This window comes from Symphalangus syndactylus, chromosome 10 (genome assembly GCF_028878055.3).
Source record: "Symphalangus syndactylus isolate Jambi chromosome 10, NHGRI_mSymSyn1-v2.1_pri, whole genome shotgun sequence".
Taxonomy (NCBI): Eukaryota; Metazoa; Chordata; class Mammalia; order Primates; family Hylobatidae; genus Symphalangus; species Symphalangus syndactylus.
The window spans coordinates 120,699,395-120,725,469 of NC_072432.2; the positions used below are offsets into that span (position 1 = coordinate 120,699,395).

At 37.6% G+C, this 26,075-nt stretch overlaps 1 protein-coding gene across 5 annotated transcripts in view; it reads left to right on the forward strand.

Annotated features, from left to right (window-relative positions):
- The first annotated feature begins 366 nt into the window (after window positions 1-366).
- Window positions 367-26,075, forward strand: part of ESCO2 (establishment of sister chromatid cohesion N-acetyltransferase 2) — a 41,685-nt gene continuing 15,976 nt past the window's right edge. Inside the window, exons 1-10 of one of the 5 annotated variants that reach the window (XM_055295812.2) lie at window positions 367-476; window positions 1,359-1,427; window positions 2,225-3,029; window positions 6,031-6,124; window positions 9,859-9,916; window positions 13,768-13,885; window positions 14,722-14,853; window positions 17,819-17,908; window positions 18,523-18,666; window positions 25,371-25,546. In XM_055295812.2, the coding sequence (XP_055151787.1) occupies window positions 1,375-1,427; window positions 2,225-3,029; window positions 6,031-6,124; window positions 9,859-9,916; window positions 13,768-13,885; window positions 14,722-14,853; window positions 17,819-17,908; window positions 18,523-18,666; window positions 25,371-25,546 (1,670 nt within the window). In that variant the 5' untranslated portion in view covers window positions 367-476; window positions 1,359-1,374. Of the gene's footprint in view, window positions 591-1,358; window positions 1,428-2,224; window positions 3,030-6,030; window positions 6,125-9,858; window positions 9,917-13,767; window positions 13,886-14,721; window positions 14,854-17,818; window positions 17,909-18,522; window positions 18,667-25,370; window positions 25,547-26,075 lie in introns of all 5 variants that reach the window. The other 4 variants (XM_063611454.1, XM_055295813.2, XM_063611452.1 and 1 more) reach the window with 4 other exon arrangements.

The following is a 26,075-nucleotide window of genomic DNA, read 5'->3' on the forward strand; positions in this document are numbered from 1 at the left end:
TGCATCAAGAATCTTGGAGAGGCCATTTTTATTTATTTATTTATTTATTTATTTATTTATTTTTGAGACGGAGTCTTGCTCTGTTGCCAGGTTGGAGAGGCCATTTTACAAAAATTTCTTACCCCGTGACCCCAGAATGTACCTCAACTTCAACTGGGCCGAGAACTACAATTCCCAGAATGCACCTAAACAAGGCCCCGGGAACGGAGTCCGGCGTTGCTGCAGGGGATTGTGGGTGGCGTGGTTTCCCTCAGAGATTTTTCACCTCACTAGGGCGCGAGAATCCTGGAAACAGCCACCAGGGTGGGCGGGGCAAGGGCTGGTGCTCCACCAATCACCGAGCCAGCCCCTGGAAGCTCTGAGCCGTGGCCAATCGGAGCGCAGCGGCTTCCTCCTAGCCTGGCGCGCGATAATTTGAAGACGCTCACGGAGCGGCTGGCTAGGCTGAGGAGAGCTCGCTGGGCTCTGAGGCGCAGGTAACCTCTGGAGTAGGCCGAGGCGGGGCTGTGGAAGGCTGAGGCGAGCGGGAGACCCTGTGGAACGTGGGGGCGAATGTCACGGGAAAAGAGCTTCTGCTCGGCGCTCTGCAGGTCCGCGGGCCCGAGACCGAAGAAGCCACTAACTCGTTCGCGCTCACAGGCGCCGGGTTTCCCTCTTCCCGACGCCGGCGTTTCCTTGTTTTGGGTTTAGGGTTTGTTTGTTTGTTTCCCTGACCGGGTTCAGGGTCGGGATGCTTTCCTCTCCTACCTTCCGTCGCTTAGCCCCAGAGGGGTTCCCCCTTAAGCCGCAGCTCGACCTGAATTCCCAGAGACCCTGGCCTTTCAGTTTGTTCATTCATTAATAGCTTTGAAATAACGCTTGTGTGCTGCTTTGGGGGGAATTTCCCTGATCCCAGGGAAGGGGAAGGAAATGAACTCTGACGAGCCACATAGCCGCCTGCTCGTGCATTCTAGCATTTGTTTTCAGCAGCCTTACGACTTTAAGAGATTTTTATTAAAAGGGAAGCAAACGGCTTGCTCCGGGCTCATCAGCTAGGAAAATGGCAGAGGACTGTGCTTCACCCATTTTTTTGCTGAGCTCTGAAGAAAAGTTACAGACGGTCTCTGCCTTCATTGAAGGCTGTGGAGATGGGAAAACGAAGAAATGTCTTAAATGGACTATTAGGGAAACATAGGGTGCCATGGAAGCAGAACAAGCGTGTGTAACCCTGGGAGGGGTGGAAGGAGAGCAGTGTCGAGGAAGACCTCCCAGAAAATAGGGTTTTAACTTGATGTGAAATAGACTAATTAAAGGGGGTGTAATTTTGATAAAGCGATTTTTAATATTTTGATGAATGTGGTTATTGTCATTTCTTTTAGGAATTCAATAAAGAAAATGGCAGCTCTTACTCCAAGGAAGAGGAAGCAGGATTCTTTGAACTGTGACAGGTGAATCTCAGCCTATGAATAGAAACTCTTAGAAAAATCCGCCTTCTTGTCTCTCTTGTTCTCTCCTATTTTCTAAAATTTTCGTTCTTCCGCTAGCCTACTCCTTGTGTCTACAGTGATAACCTGATAACCTATATTCTAATTCTAGTTTGGAAATACATTAAGTTTTCATAATGAATTATTTAGTCCTTTTCAAGGGAATCAAAGCTGTTTTTTAGTTTTTGTTTTTTTCTTTTGACATAGAAGCAGCACATTGAAGAAAGCTGTTTTCTATGGCTAGGAAATAGACCAAATCGGCTATTACCTTTTTCCTTTCTATTCCCCTATGATATTTTACATAGTGTTTTGCATACAGTAGATGCTTGTCTGGAAACAATTCTAGAAAGACTGTGTACTCAGATATTAATTACTCTACCCAGGAAAAGCCCCAGGGGGTCAGTTCATTACAGACAGTTATTATGGGGGCTTGTAGACAATAGTGCAAAATATATGAGCTATAATTTATATATGGCCAACACATAGAAATAGATTTTAAAACATACATGCATATATGTCTATCATAGCTTCTTTGTATATAGTATTTGTTTTCATGAACTCTTTGGGAAGATATTTGAATGTTTTATTTGGTAAAGACAATTTGAGAATCCTACTGTTAAACTAATAGAAAATTGTGTGTATGTTTGGGGGTACATGTATTGTTTTTAATATGACCTACAAGTAGAGCTTTATTACTTAGTAGATTTGTGTAAATTTTGACGCAAAATAATCTTATCAATGGACTTTGTTTCTTTTTATAGCGTTTTACACTTCACTGAAAATCTGTTTCCATCACCTAATAAAAAGCACTGTTTTTATCAAAACAGTGATAAAAATGAAGAAAACCTGCATTGCTCTCAACAAGGGCATTTTGTTTTAAGTGCGCTCAAAACAACTGAAGTAAATAGACTGCCATCAGCAAATCAAGGCTCACCATTTAAATCTGCGGTGTCCACTGTATCTTTTTACAACCAAAATAAGTGGTACCTCACTCCACTGGAGAGAAAGCTGATAAAAGAGAGTAGATCTACTTGTCTAAAAACTAGTGGTGAAGATAAATCTTTTCCCATTGTGACAGAAAAAATGCAAGGAAAACCAGTCTGCTCCAAGAAGAACAACAAAAAACCACAGAAGAGTCTAAGTGCTAAGTATCAACCAAAGTATAGACACATCAAGCCTGTATCAAGGAATTCTAGAAATTCCAAGCAAAATCGAGTGATCTATAAGCCAATTGTGGAGAAAGAAAATAATTGTCATTCAGCTGAAAATAATCCCAATGCTCCTCGGGTTCTAAGCCAAAAAATAAAACCACAAGTTACACTCCAGGGTGGAGCAGCATTTTTTGTTAGAAAAAAATCTCTTAGAAAATGGTCCCTGGAAAATGAGCCGTCACTGGGACACACCCAAAAGAATAAATCAGAAGGGATTGAAGATTCTGATATAGAGACTGTCAGTGAAAAAAAAACTTTTGCGACAAGGCAAGTGCCAAAGTGCTTGGTCCCAGAAGAGAAATTGAAAAGCGGACTACTGAGTGCAAGCAGTAAAAATAAAGAGAAATTAACAAAGGTAAAGCTAAATATATCACTTCAAAAATGGCTATATAACAAAACTTCAGTATAAATGACATAGTTGAATAAAATTTTATTTTCTGGACTGCTTTTATAAAGCCGGATAGCACAGTGTTTAGTTACTGTAAGGAGTTTATTTATTTTGAGACAGAGTCTTTCTTTATGACCCAGACTGTAGTGCAGTGGCACACTGCTCACTACAGCCTCAACCTCCTAGGCTCAAGCAATCCCATCTCAGCCTCCCAAATAGCTGGTACTATAGGTGCACACCACCTCACCCGGCTAATTCTTGCATTTTTTGTGGAGGCTGGGGTTTCACCATGTTGCTCAGGCTGGTCTCGCACTACTGGGCTATAGTGATCCACCTGCCTCACCCTCCCAAATTGCTGGGATTATGGGTGTGAACCACTGCACCTGGCCCAGCCACATTTTAAGTTCTCAATAGGTACATGTAGCTGGTGGCTATCATATTAGACCATGCTGGTCTAGAACTTCTGTTGCTGATCTCCTGTTTATAACCTTCATCAGAAAAAAAGTTGAGTTTTGTGGGGCAGCTAGGGGCAGAAAGCCATTGAAGCAACCTTAAGAAAGGTTGTCTCCAGATCAGGGCTTCCATGTCTATGGTGGCTTGTTTATATTCATCACAACCCTTGTAGCTGGAGAAATGATAGGCTTATATGATACCCAGTACACTCAGGCTTATAGTCATGTCTTTCCTAACCCACCTCTCATCATTGCCTTCCTCACTAGCTTCTCTCAAATTCAACCCCTTTCCATATCTCTCGTAATCACCTAAATTTGAAACCTCAGTGGCAAAGATAAATTCGTGGCCAGTAAACCAAATCGCACCCATAAATGTTTTGCTTGGCCTACATAATTTAAAAGTTGGAGCCAAAATTATTTTTAAATACAAGAAAAACATTTCTGGTGTCTCATATTGAAAGCTGAGCCTTCATTTCTACATGGCAATAATCAGAGCTGAGTATCAGGCTGAGTATCATACCATTTGACAAATATGGGTTCTTCATTTCTCTAAGTCAGTGTATATCTATTTAGATCAGTTTAGTTTTGATCATTTTACTTACTGCTGCCCTTGTAAGGCATTTAAGTTTTTAGTCCTCACTGCAGATGTTTTTTTTTTTTCCTGTTTATCAAGTATGGCCAAGTAGATTGTTAAATGAGATACATTCTTGCTGGCTAAGCCATGACAGTCTAATTTTACTAATTCATTTTCTGTTTATATCAACAAAACACTTCTGTGTCTTGATAGGGATTTTGATTACAAGAGTAAGCTTTATCAAAATGTATTAAACTGTGCTTTATACTTATACATTTGTATGAAAATTACGTTTTTTGAAAGTTTGGGGCATAACTCAAGCTAAAATTGTCTCAATCCAGTAAAACAAAGGAAGAGTCTGCAGTTTCCCCATGCATCTCCTGATGATTATTCTTATCTATTTGGTACAGCCTGGTGGTGTACCAAATGAATGGTGATCTGATGAATTCTCTGTAACCAGTGTAATAGAGAATTCTGTAATTCTCTTTTCTGTCTTATTTTCATTTTCTTAGCTTCACTTTATGGGTTTGGTATTAAGTTAGTTTTCAGTAGTTTGGGAAGCTGGGCTTTTGTGCATTTTAAATTTGTGGAATGGGGCTGTGCTTTTTCAGGATTTTGCTAAATACCCATGTCTGGGATTCATCTCTGCTAGCTAAGGGCGAATCTGATTTTCTGTTTTTTATTCTGAGATGGAGTCTCACTCTGTTGCCCAGGCTGGAGTGCAGGGGCATGATCTCGGCTCACTGCAACCTCCGCCCCCCAGGTTCAAGCAATTCTCTACCTCAGCCTCCCAAGTAGCTGGGATTACAGGCACCCGCCACCACACCTGGCTAATTTTTGTATTTTTAGTAGAGACGGGGTTTCACCCTCTCCGCCAGGCTGGTCTTGAATTCCTGACTTTGTGATCCACCTGCCTTGGCCACCCAAAGTGCTGGTATTACAGGTGTGAGCCACCGCGCCTGGCCGGGGAATCTGATTTTCGTGAGGATACCCTTTCCCCAACTCATGGAGCCCTGAAAAGTGTTAAACTGATGGGTTATCCCACCTCTGCTGGGATATTATGGTTTTGAGTAGAAGTTCTACTTTAACCAAGAGTTTTTTTCCTTTTTCCCCAAGCTGTATATTCCCTAGTAATTCCCAAATTAGTATGAGGGAAATCTGTCAGGATTTTTTTTCTACTTTGCTTTTCCCATATTCCTGCTACTCTCCAGTGACTCTAGAATGTTGTTCTTTCCTTAGGTGCTCATTTTTAAAGTTTATGGCAAAAAGTTGTCCCTTTCCAGTCTGGAGGCTGCTGGGGAAATTTTTGCCATTTTTACTCACTTTTTTGTTCATTTCATCATGGAAGTGATGGTCTGTAATCATTCTGCCATCTCTATCAGGAAGTATAACACATTTTTGAGAGGATGACAGATTACAACATGTGTACTCTGGCTTTTTTTCTTTAGAGACGGAGTCTTGCTCTGTCGCCAGGCTGGAGTGCAGTGACACGATTTCTGCTCACTGCAACCTCCGCCTCCTGGGTTCAGGCGATTCTCCTGCCTCAGCCTCTCGAGTAGCTGGGACTACAGGTGCGTGCCACCACGCCCAGCTAATTTTTGTATTTTTAGTAGAGATAGGGTTTCACCATGTTAGCCAGGATGGTCTCAATCCCTTGACCTCGCGATCCACCCACCTCGGCCTCCCAAAGTGCTGGCATTACAGGCATGAGCAACCAGGCCCTGCTGTACTCTGGCTTTAAAGGTAATGTACACTTAGTGAATACAGGGGAAGTTTTCCTAAAAATAGTTTGAAAATTGAAAATCACATTATGAAATGTAATTCATAATAAACCAAATCTTTTGTTTTAGAAATAGATCTGCTGGGATTCATTCAGTAGAAAATAGTTTAAAATTACAGATTTGTTTCCTTTTTTTTTTTTTTTTTTTTAACCTATTTTCAGGATTCATCAGATGACAGAGTTTCTTCCAAGGAACATAAAGTTGATAAAAATGAGGCTTTTCCTTCAGAGGATTCTCTTGGTGAGAATAAGACAAGTAAGAGAAAACTCACATGAATTTAGCTACTTAAAATAATGCTTTATTACATACATTATATAATAATAATTCTTATAAAATAATTTCTGGGTCTTTTTTCAGTAGCATGCCTGTGATTAGTATCTTTGTTTATCTCTGTGACACTGTTTTCTGTAGTAAAGCAGTGCATTGCGTTTTGAAAAACAAGAAACGAGATCCTAGGTTAAAATTTTAGGCAAAATATTAGGCTTAATTGGTCTATGGCTGTGGCCAAGTTACTTAAGCTCTCTAGAGTTGAGTGTTCTCATTATAAAATCATACCTACTCTATCTTTCACCCAAAATAATAGAAGTTGAAACTATTATGTATATTTGTGATCAAAGTCCAATCGTGAGCAGAACTTACTAAGTTTTATAAATGACACTGAAATTAAGTATCAAGAACCATGGATTTTTGTCTAGGTTTACTAATAATTAGCTGTATGATCTAGGAAGATATCTCTAAAGAGTTAGTTAATTTTTAAATTCCTGTCAGTTCTGAAATCCTATTCCTAATTTATGCTGTGTTCGATTAAATAACTTACTAAACTATGAATACATAAAGCTGGTTTTTTACGATTCTGAGATGTGATGTTAATCACTAGTATTTACTGAGTGCTGAATATAAGGCAGTGCTAAGTATTTAGTATATGTTATGTTTTTCATAGATTGTGCTCAAAGCACTGATACAATAGAAAATATAACTAAAGGGAATCTACTTACAATAGTTATAAATTTTTCTTTTAAAATATATTTTAGTACATTGTCTAAGTCAATTTAAAGAAAAATAGTGAATAAAAATACAAATGGTATAAGGATATGGGAGAAATAATGAAAGTAATATAAAAAGACCAAAATTTTATTACTTAACTACGGTTTATCATTTAATTCTCCCAACTACTCTAGGTCCTGATATGCCCATTTATAGATGAGGAAATGGACTTGGGTTAAGTAACTTACCAATAGCAGCTCAGACTCTCACCTGCCTTGGCCTTGTTTCTAGAGGATGAGCTCTAATTATTTTTCAATGCAAAGTTAAAGTTTGTTTTTTTTAGCCCACTCTCAACTTACTATTTTCCTCAAATCAATAGCTGTTTTAACTTTGCTGTTTTCTTTTAATAGACTGTTTATTTTGCCATAATTTTAGATTTACAGAAAAGTTAAAGTACAGAGAGTAGCAGTGTATCTCTTACCCTGTTTCCTCCATTCCTAACATCTTATGTTGTAATACTTTTGTCAAAACTAAGAAACTGGTATTGGTATAGACTTTTTTTTTTTTTTTTTTTTTTTTTTTTTTTTTTGAGATGGAGTTTCGCTGTGTTGCTCAGGCTGGAGTGCAGTGGCACCATCTTGGCTCACTGCAGCCTGTGCCTCTAGGGTTCAAGCATTTCTCCTGCCTCAGCCTCCCAAGTAGCTGGGATTACAGGCATCCACCACCATGCCCGGCTAATTTTTGTTAAGATGGGGTTTCACCATGTTGGCCATGCTGGTCTCAAACTCCTGACCTCAAGTGATCCCCCCGCTTCAGCCTCCCAGAGTGCTGGGATTACAGGCATGAGCCCCTGTGCCCGGCCACAAACACTAGACTTCATTTGGAGTTCACCAAATATTGGTAGTGGTATATTACTGTTAACTAAACTCTAAACTTTATTTGGAATCTTCTATTAATGTTTTCTTTCTGTCCCAGTATCCAATCCAAGGTACTATATTATGTTTAATTGTCATGTGTCTTTAGTCTTGTCTGTGACATTTTCTGTCTTATTTCTTTGTTTGCATATTGCCAACTGGATGTTGATATCTCCAACTCTAATCCAGTACTCCAGGATTTCTTCTATCCTTTTTTCATCGGTAACTTCCTTCTCGGACAGTGAGAAACTTAGTTCCTACTATTCACTATCCACCTACTTATTTGTTCTGTCCCAGTAAACATGTAAAACAGTTTCATAATTGTTAATTCATACCCCTGTGAGAAATAACCAATTAGAGTGCAATATTTTTCTCTTTGAGACAGAGGCTCACTCTGTCACCCAGGCTGGAGTGCAGTGGCGCAATCTCAGCTCACTGCAACCTCTGCCCCCAGGGTTCTAGCGATTCTCCTACCTCAGCCTCCCAAGTAGCTGGCATTACAGGTGTCTGCCACCATGCCCGGCTAATTTTTTTGTATTTTTAGTAGAGACGGGGTTTCACCATGTTGGGCAGGGTGGTCTCGAACTCCTGACCTCAGGTGATCCACCCGCCTTGGCCTCCCTTACCTTTCATCTCATAGTTCATGTTGAGGTTGAGATGAATCTTATCTAATTCAGTCTCTTTTTCTATATGTAATTATTGCTGAAGTAAGCTTTTATGGAATCCTATATCAGCTCATGCCATTCTTCTCTAAATGTGATATATTTTCAATTTTTTCCCTTTGTAGAATTGCATATATAGTTAATATATATGTTAAATAATATACGTATTTTTTAGGATGACAGGTGTGAGCCACTGCACTTGTCCTAGAGTGCAATTTTAAATGCAGTCTTTTTGTCTTTATCCTCATAACTTCTAGTCAAAACACCATTTGCTAAAGTTACTTAGGACAGCTTCTCTTTTTCCCCCTACCTCCTTCAGTGTCGTTATGCTATACAGTTCTAATATAGTTAGATTCATTTCTCACAGTCTGCATTCCATCTTAGGCTACCTCAATAGCCTGGTTGATATTTATACGTATTTTTTTTTTCTCATTTGATGTACATTGAAGTTCATTCTTTGTGATTTTTACAGTTCTGTGGGTTTTATCAAATGTATAGAATTATGTATTAGCCATTACAGTACCATACAAAACAGTTCCTTCACCCTAAAATTTCCCTATGCCTACATTTTGTTGTTACTCTCCTTCCCCTCAGCCCCCTGGCAACCATTAATCTGCTTTTTATTTCTATAGTTTTATCTTTTCCAGGAAAAACATTACACATATATATCCTTTGGGGTCTGGCTTATTTCACTTAGTAATACATTTAAGGTTCATCCATGTTGTTGGGTGTATCAGTAGTAATTCTGATTTATCACTGAACTATCGACATACCATAAGAATTCTTTATATATTCTGGATGCAAGTTTTTGATCAGATATATGATTGCAAATATTTTCTCCCCTCAATCTGTGGCTTATCTTTTCATTCTCTTTATTTTTTGTAGAGCAAAATTTTTAAATTTGATAAAGTCCAAATTAATTTTTATATATTATGCCTTTGCTGTTATATGTAAAACTTATTACCAAATCCAAGTTCATGAAAATTTTTCCCTAATATTTTTTCTAGACGTTTGATAGTTTTATGTTTTTACTTTATTATTTTTTTTTTTGTAGAGACACAGTCTCACGAAGTTGCCCAGACTGGTCTTGAACTCCTGGCCTTAGGCGATCCTCCTGCTTTTGGTCTCCTAAAGTGTTGGGATTACAGGCATGAGCCACCACGCCTGGTCATAGTTTTACATTTAGATCTGTGATCCATTTGAGTTAATTTTACATAAGGTTTGAATAGGTGTAATTTTTTTGCATGTGGACATGTAATTGGTCCAGCACCATTTGTTGAGGACTGTTTTTCCTCCATGGAATTACCTTTGCCTCTTTGTTAAATCTTGATCTTGAGTAGTATTTTGTCATATTAACCTTTGAAATCTTATGAATTAAAGCTTTGATTTTATTTGGTAATACACATTATCATGATTTTTCCCCTACCAGTTTCTCCTAAGTCCACTGTCTATCCAATCTTCAGTGCATCTTCAGTCAATTCAAAAAGGTGAGAATTATTATTGTTTTAAAGTCCAAGCCTTATAAATTACACAGGTCCTCTGGGTCTCTTTTTCAGTCTCATGCTACTTAATTTAGGGAGTTTTTTTTTCTTCCTCACTAAGGGGAATAGGAGAATAATATTGAGAATAGGGTGATGAAATCAGTCCCTCATAGAAACGTCATAAGAACTTAAGAGTTGAGAGATGGAAAAGATCTTTATATACTTGAGTAATAATAATTGCTAATGTTATTATATAATACCTTACCCATAATAAGTAGTTTTATATCTATTATCTTAATTTTCACAACAACTTAGAAGGTAGATACTGTTATTCTATTTTAAGCCTAAGAAACTGTTAGTAATTTAGCCACAGTTGCACAGCTATTAGGTGCTAGGACCAGGACTAGAATCTATATCTGAACCAAATGCCCATTAGGTCATATTGCCTTCCCTGGGTGATAGTATAGTAGCTACAATTTAATAAGCATTTACAACTTCATGTTGTAGGTACCATTATTACCCATTTTGTAGATGAGAAAGCTGGCTGGAGGAGTAAGTAACTTGCAGCAGCTTAATGTTATCATAAAGTATAGCTGAAGCTACCAGTACCCTATTCAAAGCTAAAGACTGCGATGGGGGAGGCATGGATGGGTAGAGAGCATGATAGGTGGCAGAGCTCTGAAAAAGCAGTTTCTTACAGTCTAAACATCCTCTTCCTAAGCAGCTTTGATCCTTCTCTCCCCATTTGATTATAAATAACTCCAGATATTAAGCAAGGAACTTCCCGGCTACATTTTCCTTACTCTCAGAGCACCTTACCTTAAATTTCCTCAGTGACTAGGATGGGTGGGCAGCTTTCCCTCTTCAAAGGTTTGTTTCTAGTTTTTCTGACCTTTCCCATTTTTCACCTGTGTTGTCATCTTTCATGACCTTTTATTGAAGATGGGAGCTGTCTTAGTTCGTTTTGTGTTGCTATCACAAAATACCATGGACTAGGTAATTTATAATGGACAGAAATTTATTTGGCTCACAGTTATGGAGGCTGAGAAGTTCGAGATCAAGCAGCCACATCTGGTGGGTGCCTTCTTGCTGCATGATCCCATGGCGGAAGGCAGAACAAGAGAGTGTGCATGAGAGAACAAGAGAGCTTGGCTTGCAGCCTCACATCCTTCAATAATCAACATTAATCCATTCATGAAGGTGGAGCCATCATGAGCTAGACACCTCTTATTAGGCCCCACCTCCCAAAACTGTTGCACTAGAGATTAAGTTTTCACGCATGAACTTTGGGGGACATGTTCAAACCATAGCAGAAGCCTACCACAATTAACTGATAAAAGTGTATACTAATTTAGTCTAGCATAGACAGGCCAGGCGCAGTGGCTCACGTCTGTAATCCCAGCACTTTGGGAGGCTGAGGTGGGTGGATCACCTGAGGTCAGGAGTTTGAGACTAGCCTGGCCAACATGGTGAAACCCCGTCTCTCCAAAAAATACAGAAATTAGCTGGGCATGATGGGCATGCCTGTAATCCCAGCTACTCAGGAAGCTGAGACAGGAGACTAGCTTGAACCCAGGAGGCGGAGGTTGCAGTGAGCCAAGATGGTGCCACTGCACTCCAGCCTGGGCAACAGAGCAAGATTCCATCTCAAAAAAAAAAAAAAAAAAAAAGACGGGGATACTATTTGTTAAATAATATGATATTGCTCTTTTTGTAGACTCCAAAACGTCAGTTATCAGCAATTTGAGATTTAATCTTACTTCAGATAGATTACAGATTCTCAAAGTGCTTAGTCTCACATTTGTTTTTTGGCTTTTAAAATTCAATGAACATTTAGAGAGTATCACATGCTATTGAACTATACTGAGTTCTACAGATGTGAAGATAATTAACGTGGTCTTGCTATCAAGGAGGTTATGGTTAGAGGAGGGTAGACATTTAAACAAATAGTGTTACTGTTGCTGAAATGGAAGCAAAGAGATGGCTGTCATGCATGCAGGGTCAGGGAGAGCTGAGTTACTTAGCAAAGGCTGCATAAGGTGAAAAGGGTCAGTGACTTGGACGAGTGTTTTTTCATACTGTAGGAAGCAGCCCATTAGTAGTTCATCAGACCAGTTTAGGGTGTCATATCTTGTGACAGTTACTATGGGACTGAACAAAGGTGGACGAATGCAGAAATGAAGACAAAGACAAAAGGATCTTTTTAAAGAAGGGGTCGGGAGCTCTTTGCTTCTAGTGAGCAAGGGTCCTGAGCTTTTACAGCCTTTCATATTTATTGGGTAGAAAGAGCAGGGAGGAGGAGGTAAAGGTCAGCTGCTTGATTTATCACAGGTTCACATGATTGCTAACAGGCTTCAAATGTGCCTGTAGATAATTGCAAGAAACACTGTGCCTGGGCATGACTGCCCTCAGCATTCCTTCTGGGTGGCAGATGCAGTTTGTCAGTTTGCCAACAACCTGCATTCATGAGAACGGGTTGCTCTTTGTTCATATAGCCTCCAGTGGTATACTGAGTTGGTCACAACCCTCATTCTTTTGGCCTCCAACAATAGCATTTATTTTTAGTGGAATAGTGTGTCTCTCACACAGCAAGTATATTTAGTGAAACTTTGGTTTTATGTCTGTACTAGTCATGTGAAATGTATTTCTTAGCATAGATTTGTCAAGTCAGTTTGAAAACTGCTTTTCAGACAAATGGTAAGAAGACAGCTTGACTTAGCTTAATGCAGTGGAGCTAATGCTCCACCTTTTTTTTTTTTTTTCCTACTTTGTCAGGTTTTTTTTTTTCCTGTTTGAACTTCTTATTTGGGGTATAGGGTTTTTTTTTTTTCTTTCTTATTTACTTCTACTCTTTAGGGATTTCTACTCCTTTGGTCCCTGGAAAACCAAGGTCCTTTCATTACAAGGCAAGGGTTACAAACTCAGTATCTACGGAACCAGCAGGCTGGGTGGAGACTAGGGCCAGCTGAAGAATTGCCCACTTAAAAGGGCATGTGCTATTCCAAGTTTGAACTCATAGATTCTTTGATGGAATAGAGGGTTAGTGATCTTACAGTGTTTCTTTTAATATTGGAAATACACATTTTTAAGTGAAATCTCTAGATTTTAAAATACTGGTAGCTAATCCAAAGTTTTTAAATACCATATGGGCCAACCAAAACATATCTGCTAGCTAGATTTGGCCTGAGGGGCTCCAGTTTGCAACCTCTGTAAGTGAATCTCAACATTCTTTCATAATAGGTAAAGGTTGTCTCAACTACATCTATTCAGCCTAAATATGTTTTTGTTTTTCTTTTTTTTCCTTAAGAATTTCAGAGTAGTGAGATGCTGCTTTTGGTATGAGGAAAAGCAAATTTACTAGCTTCATTGCCCAGGTAAAACGTTGCTGGGTCATAATATGATGGTGACTCTGATTTCCTGTGGATCTGTGAAGTTCAGTATTACACTTATTTTCTCCAGTACCCCAGGAATTTCTTTATAGCTGTATAGGGTAAATATTGTCCTAAGATTTGATAAAGCAAAAAAATCTTTTTTTAAAGGGTGAAGTCAATTTCCAAAGTGTGCATCTATGTGCATCTGATATTATAGAAGAAAGTCCCTAGGACTTGGAGTCAGAGGACCAGGATTTGAGTGTTAACACTGCCATTTACTAGTTACTTTACCTTGAGTAAATTACTGACCCTCTCTGAGTGGGCCTCAGGTTTCTCGTTGTTCCTGTCCCTATTACCTCATCAAGTTAATGTCAGATAGAAAGCACTAAAAATTGCAAGGTACTCTGATAAATGGCTGCTTTCTTTCCCTTGTAATTCCTCAAAAATTGTAAATTTATATAATATTTATCAACTTTCTGTGTCAAGATCTTTAGGTGAAGAACAGTTTTCTGTGGGATTTATCAACTTCATGAAACAGACCAATATCCAGAAAAATACTAATACCAGAGATACAAGTAAAAAAACAAAAGATCAGCTCATCATCGTGAGTAAATTCCAAACAAAGCTTCTCCTATCTAGCCCTTTATAGAAAAAGCTTGCCAACCCCTGTATTAGACAGTTCAGATCTTGGTATTTTCAGTGACACTAAGCAATGTTTTATGTGACAGAATGGGAGTTGTAGGTGGTGACACTGAATATTCTTGAATTTATCTGTTCTTTTCCTGCACTTTATTTTTTGTCAACTCTTGGGTCAAATAATTTTAATATTCTTTAAAATAATTTAATATTCTTAGCTGCTTAAGGAAAAATATTGTATAATTAATATAGAAGTCCTAAAATTTTCGCCCTTCCTGTTTGAAATAAGGCTTTTTCAGGTCTTTAAGAGTTTCATTAAAGAGTTCTGTTGTTCATTTTAGCTTTAATTTCCACAATTTAATCTTATTCTTTCTTAGAACCATGGGTCTAGTAAATAATCTTGTAAAAATGAAAGAATCTTTGGTTTTTACACTGTCCATTCAAATAATTCCCTTTCATCAATTTATTGCATTTTTAGATCTCTTCTCTTCCCCCTCCCCCAAAGAGATGGAGTCTCACCATGTTGCCCAGACTGGTCTCTAACTCCTTGGCTCAAGTGATCCACCCACCTCAGCCTCCCAAAGTGCTGGGATTACAGGCGTGAGCCACTGCACCTGGCCTGATCTCATTTCATTTTGTCTTGGGGGAGGGAAGGAGGATATAGTAACCAGATTTTCATTTAGTTTTTCACTTGTGTCAGCAGAAAAAAAAAATTAGGTGAAATTTGAATGAATGGTTATAGGAACTTAATTTAGAGCTATTTGTGCTATATTTAAATGGTTTTTTTTTACCCCCCAATTATAGGACGCTGGACAGAAACATTTTGGGGCTACTGTGTGCAAGTCTTGTGGTATGATATATACTGCTTCCAACCCTGAAGATGAAATGCAGCATGTACAGCATCACCACAGGTTTCTGGAAGGAATCAAATATGTGGTGAGCCAAAACTTAGTCTTTCAGTTTGTTCTAGAAGTAAAACTACTTTAAAAGAGACATTTCTTTTCCACCACCCAGCTGGAAAAGTTAACTTTTAATGATGATGTTTCAAGCTTAGTATCTCAAGATAGATATTTTGTAAACACTGCATTCTGAGCAGAGCTGAACAGTCAAGATATACAAAATTCAGAGACCTACAGAGATACCCTCTTCCCACTATAGTGTTGTCTTTATAGATAGCCTTAGAAAAAAATAGCCTTCCCATGACTTCTCCAGGTTTTTTCTGAGAGGAGAGGTCCCACCCATTTATTAAACACCTTTCAAGTCCAAACACATCCTATCATTGGCCCTATCTTTATGATTGTACCTGCTACTCAGATACATTCCTTTTTCCCTATGTTTATTACCACAGTTAATGCCTTCACAATATTTTTAGCCTGTTTATTGAAACAGCTTGCTTTCTGGGTTCCCATAGTGCTACCAGAAATAACATTTTAAAACATAAGTCTAGGCCGGGTGCAGTGACTCACACCTGTAATCCCAGCATTTTGGGAGGCCAAGGTGGGTGGATCACCTGAGGTCAAGAGTTTGAGACCAGCCTGCCCAACATGGCGAAACGCCGTCTCCACTAACAAAAAATTAGCCAGGCGTGATGGCAGGTGCCTGTAATCCCAGCTACTCGGGAGGCTGAGGCAGGAGAATTGCCTGAACCCGGGAGGCGGAGGTTGCAGTGAGCCAAGATTGTGCCACTGCCCTCTAGCCTGGGTGACAAGAGCGAAACTCGATCTCAAAAAAAAAAAAAAAAAGCCATAAATGAAACATAAGTCTAGTATGATTCTACATACTTCTGGAAAAAAAAAGTTCCCGCCAGAAGTTTGGTGCTCTTTAATCTGGCCTCAACCTTTCCTATATATGTGCATATAAAATATATACAAAAGAGAAAGTGTGTCTGTGTATAGTTTAAATTCTTGCCCTCTCTGATCTGATCTCTACATCAGCCAGAAAGTTCTTTCTAAAACATAGGTTCTGACATGGTCTGCTTCAAATTTGACAGCTTTCTGTTGCACTGGGAATAAAACCCAGACTCCTTACCTTGGCTGGCAGATCTCTTCATATTTGGCTCCTGCCCACCTTGTCACATGACACATTCCCTCTCCAGCTCTAAGCTCCTGCCGCTGGAATAAGCCACATTCTCTGATGAAACCAGACTATACCATATTGGATTTCTTTCTTTAATTTGTGGAAACATACTGGGCATGTTATCCTTTATATATTTTGTATATTATTCCTGGGTTGCAAATATGTTCTCCCTGTCCCTTTTTTTAAGGTTTGAATTTATATTTTTGATATAGTAATACTTCCACATGATTCACATTTCACAGAATGCAAAAGTATATCCAGTGAAAAGTGTTTCTCCATACCCCTTCCAGAAACCTCGTTCCCCTAGCTATAGGCATCCAGCATTAATAGGTTCATCTATATATCTTCCAGAGATATTTTCTGCATATACAAGCAAATACTGTTACTTGGATTTTTTTTAACCTTTTTGTGGTGTATATTGCTACAAAGAAAACAAAATTTTTATTTAGCTAATTTGTGACCTCTGGTTTCTTAAGTCAGGAACATCATCTCAGTCCCAAAATTAGTAAGTTTTTCCTACATTTAAAAATTTTATAGCTATAGATTTTATATTTAGACATTTAATCCACTGGAAGTTTTTCAAGACATAGTGTTAGAGATGGATCCTTATATTTTTCCTAAAGGAGTGCAAAGTGTGCCAACATTACTGTTTGACTAGTTTATCTTCCACACTGATTAGCAATGCCACCTTTGATGCATACCAAATTCCTACATATAAATGGGTTTGTTATTGGACACTTCTGCACCATCCATTTTTTCCTGTGCTAGTGCCATACTTTTATAAATATAGCTTCATACTGTATTGGATGTATAGTTAGGTAAGTTCTCTTTCATCCTTCTCTGTAAAAAATATCTTGACTTTTTCTGCACATTTACTCTTTCAATTAAAGAGCCTATCACGTTCCCCTCAAATGAAAAACCTATTCGAATTTTTATTGAGACTAGTCAAACTAATGCCATTTTCTCTAGGGAAAAAAAATCTTAGTATAACTTAAGAACTTAGTATAGCACATACTATTATATAAACTTAGTATATACTATAGTATAAACCTAGTGTATACTTAGAAACTTAGTACACCTCTGATTGATTCATATCTTTGATGTCTTTCAGGAACATTTTATAGTTTTGTCATGGATCTTATTAAATTTATTTCTAATATTTCAACCTCATTTTTTCCAATCAGTCAGTTACACCAGATTTTTTTGCCATTCTCTGCACCTTTGCTTATTCAGTTAGTTGCCTTAGCCTGAAGGCAAGTTAACCACCTTCCCCATTATGCTCACTGACATCTTACCAAGGTTGTTAAACCCTTTTCAGTACCATAATACTTCAGTATCATTCAAACACTAGGGCCACATGCCAAAGCACTATGCTGGGGGTTGAGGTTAAAATAGTAAGACTGTGCCCATCTGTGGTCTTGTCAAGCATAAGGGACAAACATATAAGGACTTTTACTTAGCTTTTTCTTGGAATTTGGCTTATTCTACCCCTCCCCTACCTGCCCACTGGTCTCGAGCTCCTGACCTCAAGTGATCCACGCACCTGGGCCTCCCAAAGTGCTGGGATTACAGGTGTGAGCCACTGCACCTTTACCTCTTTACTTTGTTTTATAGTCATATACATGTCTCCAGATAGGATATCAGCTTGTTGAGGCCAGGTACCTGTTTTAGACATCTTTTATTTCTCTTCCCACATTACTTTTAGTTGAATTTCATCCTTTTTATATCTGTTATTGTTTAGCCTTTTGTCTTCTCCACATCAGATTAATTAATGTTGGTTTTTTTTCTCTTCACAAACTGTGACCCTTTTGTTTTCCTTTGGCAGGGTTGGAAGAAAGAACGTGTAGTAGCAGAGTTTTGGGATGGGAAAATCGTGTTGGTTCTGCCACATGATCCAAGCTTTGCTATCAAAAAGGTATGGAACATTATCTTTTTAACTCTTGCATTTCCCCACCCCCAAGAAATCAACCTGTGTTGAAGTGCAAACCGCCTTTGCTGACAGATAATTCACTTGGGTACCTGCTTAATGATTACTTTCGTAGCAATTTATACAAAACTAAGAATTGTAGGACAAAGTAGTAAAGAAGGCAGATAAGTCTCCACAGCTTATCTTTTATGTTCATCTTTCCCTTGTGAAAGATAAACTAAGCTTTCAGTGTTGAGAAATTAATGGCCCCTAGGGTCTATTTCTTATATTGGTGTTGCCTGTGTTTCTGAGGTTGGGTGTTTAGTCACCGTGAATAATGAATAAAGCTAAAACAAATCTGTTTTAATTCTTCCTATTCCTTATCCCTCCCAGGTGTCTGAATTTCTGCTAAAGTGATCTTTAAAATAGGTTCTTAAAACCTTGTTTCCACAGTAGCAGCTACATGCATCAATAGTGAAATAATTTTGGAGGTGTATAAATTTAAGAAATAGAAATTAAAGAGTCTAAAGTAACAGTAATCATACATTCTGTGTATATAAATATGTATAGTTTCTATTGTACTTTTTAAAACATTCACCTGTCTTGGTTTTTAAAATCATTAGGTAGAAGATGTCCAAGAACTTGTTGATAATGAATTGGGCTTCCAGCAAGTTGTTCCTAGATGTCCAAACAAAATAAAAACTTTTCTTTTTATATCTGATGAAAAGAGAGTAGTTGGGTGTTTAATTGCAGAACCCATCAAACAGGTATGGTATATTTCTTTTAAATTATTGGCATAATTTGCAGGCAAAATAAAGAAAAGTTGGGAGAATTCTCAGCATTTAAGATTGCTACCATTAATGACATTCTTCCTACTGAAATATCCTTGACCTAGTGGATAATTGAAGTTATTTATTTCCATTAATATTTGAAATTTTGCTATATATAAACAGGATAGGTAAGCCAGTCTTTTATGTTCATGTGGTCATTTCCACAGCTGGATTATAAAGTCTAGTGATTTTAAGTAAGCAAATCTATAAACCAAAGTTTTTAAACATGTGGCTTAGTGAAGGTTAATATTTTTGGCAAAGTAGTCATTACTTATCCCTTAATTACAATCTAATTTAGGTACTAATTAGCAATGTTCTAGAAGACATATAGTTTCTCCTTGTGTTATTAGAAGTTGGAGAGAAAAGCAGCTTGTTTGTATTTTTGCCCGTATAAGTGATCAGTTTGGCCTTTTCCTTCCCCCTCAGCTTTATTAAGGTATAACTGACAAAAATTGCAAATATTTACAGTGTACATGTGATATTTTGATATAGGTATACATTGTAAAATGACCAAATCAAGCTAATATATCTATACCTCACATACTTACCAACTTACTGTGATGAGAACATTTAGATCTACTCTCCTTGCAATTTTCTTTTTCTTTTTTTTTTTTTTTTTTTCTGTTTTTGAGACCAAGTCTCACTCTGTTGCCCAGGCTGGAGTGCAGTGGCACGATCTTGCCTCACCACAACCTCCACCTCCTGGGTTCAGGCGATTCTCCTGCCTCAGCCTCCCAAGTAGCTGGGACTACAGCCGTGTGCCACCTTGCCTGGCTAATTTTTGTATTTTTAGTAGAGACAGGGTTTCACTATGTTGTCCAGGCTGATCTTGAACTCCTGACCTCCTGATCTGCCTGCCTCAGCCTCCCAAATAGCTGGGATTACAGGCATGAGCCACCGTGCCTGGCCTCTAGCAATTTTCAAGTATACATTAGCTGTAGTCATGCCATACAATAGATCTGCAGAACTTACTCATCCTAACTTAAACTTTGTACCCTTTACCAATGTTTCCCCATTTCTCCCATCTCTCACTCCCCCAGCCTGTGGCAACCACCATTCTACTCTGCTTCTATGAAGTAAGCTTCTTTAGCTTCAGTATGTAAGTGAGATGTTGCACTATTTTTCTTTTTTGCTTGGCTGATTTCACTTAGCATAATGTCCTCCAGGTTCATTCATGTTGTTGCAAATGTCAGAATTTCCTTTTTAAAGGCCGAATAGTATTTACCACATTTTCTTCATTCATCCATTGATGGACACTTAACGTTGATTACATATCTTGGCTATGAATAATGCTGCCATGAACATGAGAGCACAGATTTCTCTTCAACATACTGATTTCAGTTCCTTTGGATATACACTCAGAAGTGGGATTGCTGCATATGGTAGTTGTATTTTTATAGTAATCATTCTAACAGGTGTGAGGTGATCTTGTTTTAATGTGTATTTCCTTGATGAATAGTAATGTTGAATGAGCATTTTTTCATATGCCTGTTCCTGATTTATATGTCTTCTTTTGAGAAATATCTATTCTGATTCTTTGCCAATTTTTTAATCAGAGCATTTGTTTTCTTGCTATTGAGTTATTTATATATTTTGGATATTATCTCTTGTATATGCAAATTTTTTTTCCAATCAATCAGTAGGTTGGTTGGTGTTTATCCACTCTGTGCTATGCAGAAACTTTTCAGTTTGATGTTACATTTCTTTCTTCTTTTATTGCCCACACTTTTGGGGTCATAGCCAAAAAATTATTGCCCAGACCAATGTCAAGCTTTTTTCTCATTTTTTTTTCCCTTATAGTTTTATAGTTTCAGGTCCCTCATTTTAAGTCTTTAATCCATTTTGAGTTGATTTTTGTATGTGGTTTGAGATAAGACTCCAATTTTATTCTTCTGTTTGTGGATATTCATTTTTCCCGACACCATTTATTGAAGAGACTGTCTCCTTGCCCCATTGTTTGTTCTTGGCATGTTTGTCAGACACCAGTTGACTCTAAATGCCTGGATTTATCTGTTTTGTTCCATTGGTTGCTGTGTTTTTTAATGCCAGTAGGAGTGCAATGCCCCTCAGCTTTACTCTTTGGTCTAGATTGCTTTGGCCGTTTGGAATCTCTTATGGTTCCACAGGATTTTAGGACTGTTTTTTGTATTTTTGTGGAAAATGCCATTAAAATTTTGATAGGGATTGCATTGCATTTGTAGATTGCTTTGGGTAGTATGGACATTTTAACAATATTCTTTCAAGCCACGAACACTGGATATCCTTCCATTTATGTGGATATTCTTCATCTTTCATCAGTGTTTTCTGGTCTTCAGTGTATGGATTTTCACCTCCTTGGTTAAGTGTATTCATAAGTGGGGTTTTTAATGCTATTGTAAATGGATTGTCTTCTTGATTTCTTTTTAAGATAGTTCATAGTTCGTTGTTCCTGTACAGAAATGCTACTGACTTTTGTATGTTGATTTTGTTTCCTGCACCTTTTCTGCATTTGTTTATTCTAATAGTTTTTTTGGTGGAGGCTTTAGAGTTTTCTGTACATAAGTTCATGTCATTTGCAAACATGATTTAACTTCTTCCTTTAAATTTGAATGCCTTTCTTTTTTCTTCCTAATTGCTCTGGTGAGGAATTCCAGAACTATGTAGAATAGAAATGATGAGAGTTAGCATCCTTGTCTTGTTCCTGATCTAAGAGGAAAAGCTTTCAACTTTTCATTGCTGAGTATGATGTTAGTTGTGGGCTTGTGATATATGGCCCTTAGTATATTGAGGTACATTCCTTCTGTACCTAATTTGTTGAGAGTTCTTATGAAAGGATGTTGGATGCCTTTTCTGTATTGAGATGATCATATAGTTTTGTTCTTCATTCTGTTAATATGGTGTAACACATTGATGTGCTTATATTGAGCCATCCTTGCATCCAGGGATAAAGTCCACTGGATCATGGTGTACTATGCTTTTAATGTGCTAGTTTGCATCTGTTTATCAGGGATATTGGCTGGCAACTTTTCTTGTAGTGTCCTTTTCTAGCTTTGGTATCAGATTAATTCTGGCCTTGTAAAATGACTTTGGGGGTATTCTTCTTCAGTTTTTTGGAAGAGTTTGAGGACTAGTATTAGTTCTTTAAATATCTGGTAGAATTTAGCAGTGATGTCATTACAGATGCTTTCCTGTGATGCAAGTTTTTTTTTTTCCTTAAACTGATTGAATCACCTTTTTATTGGTTAGTTTAGATTTTCTGTTTCTTCATGATTCGGTATAGGTAGGTTGTATGCTTCTAGGAATTTATTTCTTACAGGTCACCTAATTTGTCGATATATAATTATTCATAGTCTCTTACGATCCTTTGGACTTCTATGATAATCAGTTGTAATGTCTCTTCTCTCATTTGTGATTCTGTTTAGTTAAGTCTTCTTTTTTCTTTAGCTAAAGGTTTGTCAATTATCTTTCAAAAAACCAACTCTTCATTTTGTGGATCTTTTCTATTTTTCAAGTCCCTGTTTAATTTATCTCCACTGATCTTTATTTTCTTCCTTCTACTAACTTTGTGCTTTATTCTTTTTCTAATTATTTGAGGTGTAATGTTAGGTTACTTGAGATCTTTCTTCTTTTTTTATGTAGAACTGCTTTTGCTGCATTCCATAGATTTTGGTATGTTGCGTTTCCGTTTTCATTTGTCTCAAGAAATTTGTCAATTTCCCTTTTAATTTCTTTGATCCATTGGTTGTTCAAGAGCATGTGGTTTAATTTTCACATATTTGTCAGTTTTCCACTTTTCTTCCTGTCATTGATCTCTAATTTTATACTGCTATGAATGTTCTGTGTGCACTTGAAAAGAATGCATTCATTCTGCTGCTATTGGATGGAATGCTATATGTGTTTCTGTCAGGTCCATTAGGTCTGAAGTGTAAGTTCAGTGTTTACTGGCTGAACTCAGTGGCTCACACCTGTAATCCCAACACTGGGAGGCTGAGGCAGGAGGATAGCTTGAGGCTAGGAGTTCAAGAACAGCCTGGGCAACATAGTGAGACCCTGTCTTTACAAAAATTAGGAATGGTAGTGCATGCCTATAGTCACAGGTACCTGGGAGGCCGAGGCAGGAAGATCGCTTGAGCCCAGGAGTTTGAGGCTGCAGTGTGCTATGATCGCACCAGTGCACTCCGCTCAGGGCAATAGTGAGACCCTATCTCTTAAAGAAAAAAAAAAAAGTTAAACATTTCCTTATTGATTTTCTGTCTGGATGATGTATCCATTGTTGAAAGTGGGATCTTGAAGTCCCCTATGATTTTGTATTCCTATCTATTTCTCCTTTCAGAATCCTAAATATTTATATATTTAGGTGCTCCAATGTTAGATGCATATATATTTACAACTGTTTTATCTTAATGAATTGACCCTTTTATTATATAATTACCTTCTTTGTCTCTTTTGATGGTTTTTGACTTAAAATCTATTTTGTATGATGTAAGTATAGGTACTTCCTGTTCTCTTTCGGTTTCCATTTGCGTGGAGTATGTTTTTCTGACCCTTCACTTTCAGTCTATGTGAGTCTTTTGTAGGCAATATTTAGTTGAGTCTTGTGTTTTTATCCATTTAGCCCCTCTGTGTGTCTTGATTGGCAAATGTATTCTATTTACATTTAAAGGAATTATTGATAAATAAGAATTTACTATTGTCATTTTGTTTTCTGGTTGTTTTATATATATTCCTTTCTTCCTCTCTTGCTGTCTTCCTTGGGATTTGATGATTTTCTGTAGTGGTATGCTTTGATTTCTTTATCTTTTATGTATCTACTATAGGTTTTCGCTTTATAGTCATGAGGCTTACATAAAATATCCTATAATATAACAGCCTATTTTAAGCTGATAACAATTTATATCACCTACAAAAGCTCTGTACTTTTTCTCCCTTCAACATTACTAATTTTACAGTTTACATCTTTTTATGTTGTGTATTTATTTAAAAGCCCTTTTCCTTCTTTGATCTCAAAGAAGTAGACTGTTATGTCCTGATAATAGGCAAGATGTAGCCAACTAACTCTTCTCTTTTACTCTCAGGTCAGAAACAATGTTTTGTTGTTGGTAATTAAAAACTAAATACACACCTATCAGAAGGGTAACAGTACGTACAAAATTGAGACAATACCAAATGCTAGTGAGGACATGGGGAAACTAGATCTCTCTCACCTTGTCTGTAGGAATGTAAAATATTACAGCCACTCTGGAAAAAGTTTTGAAGTTTCTTTAAAAACTAAACATAGGCCGGGCTCAGTGGCTCACACCCGTAATCCTAGCACTTTGGGAGGCCAAGGCAGGTGGATCACCTGAGGTCAGGGGTTCAAGATCAGCCTGACCAACATGGTGAAACCCCGCCTCTACTAAAAATACAAAAATTAGCTGGGCGTGGTGGTGCAATGCCTGTAATCCCAGCTACTCGGGAGGTTGAGGCAGGAGAATCACTTGAACCCAGGAGGTGGAGGTTGCAGTGAGCGAGATCGTGCCACTGCACTCCAGCCTGGGCGACAGAGTGAGATTCCGTCTCTTTAAAAAAAAAAACAAAACAAAAAAACACACAAAAAAACTAAACATGTATTTACCATATGATCCAGCCATCGTTCTCCTGGGCATTTAACTAAAACAAAGGAAAACTGATGTACACACAAAAACCTGTACAAGAATGTTAATAGCAGCTTTATTAGTAATAGCCAAAACCTGGTAACAACCAAAGTCTCCTTAAATGCTTTAGGTGAATGATAAGCTATGATACAGCCATGTGATGGAATATTACTTAGCGATAAAAAGTAACAAAGAATTGATATACTTAACAACTTGGATGAGTCTCAGGGGCATTATACTGAGTGGAAAAAGGCCAATCTCAAAAGGTCATATGGTATATGATTTCATTTATATAATATATAACATTCTCATGGCCATGGGGAATAAATTGGTGGTTGTCAGGGACTGGGGATGGGAGAGGGGGTAGTGTGGATGTGACTATAATGAGGAAGAAGATCTTTGGTGACTCAGTAGTTCTGTATTTTGATTGTGATGGCAGTGAAATGAATATATAGGTGTGATTAAGTGTCATGAAACTATACACACCATTATACCAATGGTAATTTCATGATTTTGGTATTATACCAGTTATGGAAGATGTAATCATTGGGGAAAACTCAGGGAAGGATACGTGGTCCTCTGTAGTGGTTTTTTTCAACTTCGTATGAATCTATTTCAAAATAAAAATGTTTAAGGACTTGAAATGCCAACCAAATTTCATAGTTAATAGATATAAATCTTCTTTAGTGTTACGGGTTTCTTTAGGTGCTTATATATACATTTTAGGATGGAGAGAATGAGAGAGGTTTATATACTTTATTAAAAGGAAGAGTCTAATGTTTACAATTGTTTAAGAGGAAAGTTTCATAATGCTATGGGACACACTAGAATGTGTGAATGTCTCAACACCACTAGTTTTTTTAAAGCATTGTGTGACTAAATGGATAAGAATTTAAGAAATAGAAAATATTTTTTAACATATTTGGAGATATAAGTTAAATTTTCGATACTTATTTAAGGAATTTTTTTTTAAAGCAGTGTGAACTCATCTGTAGTGTTAGCTATAGATGCTTCTGTATATCATTGCAGGCGTTTCGTGTCCTGTCTGAACCAACTGGTCCGGAATCCCCAAGCTCTACAGAATGTCCTAGGGCTTGGCAATGTTCGGATGTACCAGAACCTGCAGTCTGTGGGATAAGTAGAATCTGGGTTTTCAGACTGAAGAGAAGAAAGCGCATTGCAAGACGACTGGTTGATACCCTCAGGTAAGAAATAAAATGGATCTAGATCCAGAACCTTAGGTTCATAGCTTTCCCAGAACCTCTCGGCTTCCGAGCTAAAGGGAAGGATATTGGTAAGATACTTCTGTATAAATACTATCAAAGTCAGGCTAAGGAAGGTATTGGCACTAGAAAAACCATACTAGATGTACTCAGTCTAGGGCACATTCCAGGTCTGAAACATACTAGCCCACTGCTTTTCAAACTACCTGTGCTAAAGGACTAGTTTAATTTGTCACAGACCAACACTAATAAAATAAAAATGGATTGCTGGAAAAAAATAGAAAAACAAAACAAAAATACAATCTCAAATTGTTATTAGACTTAACAGATGTGAAATTACGCTTCAATAAATATAATCTATACAAAGTAAAGTTTTGAAAAATTACAGAAGCTGTACATGTTCATTGATAGTGACTAGATAATGAAGACTTGCTGTAACTCATAAGCATACCTAAAAAAGTGGATTTGTGAGACAATCCATGGAACGAGAGAAAATAGTTGCAAATCATTT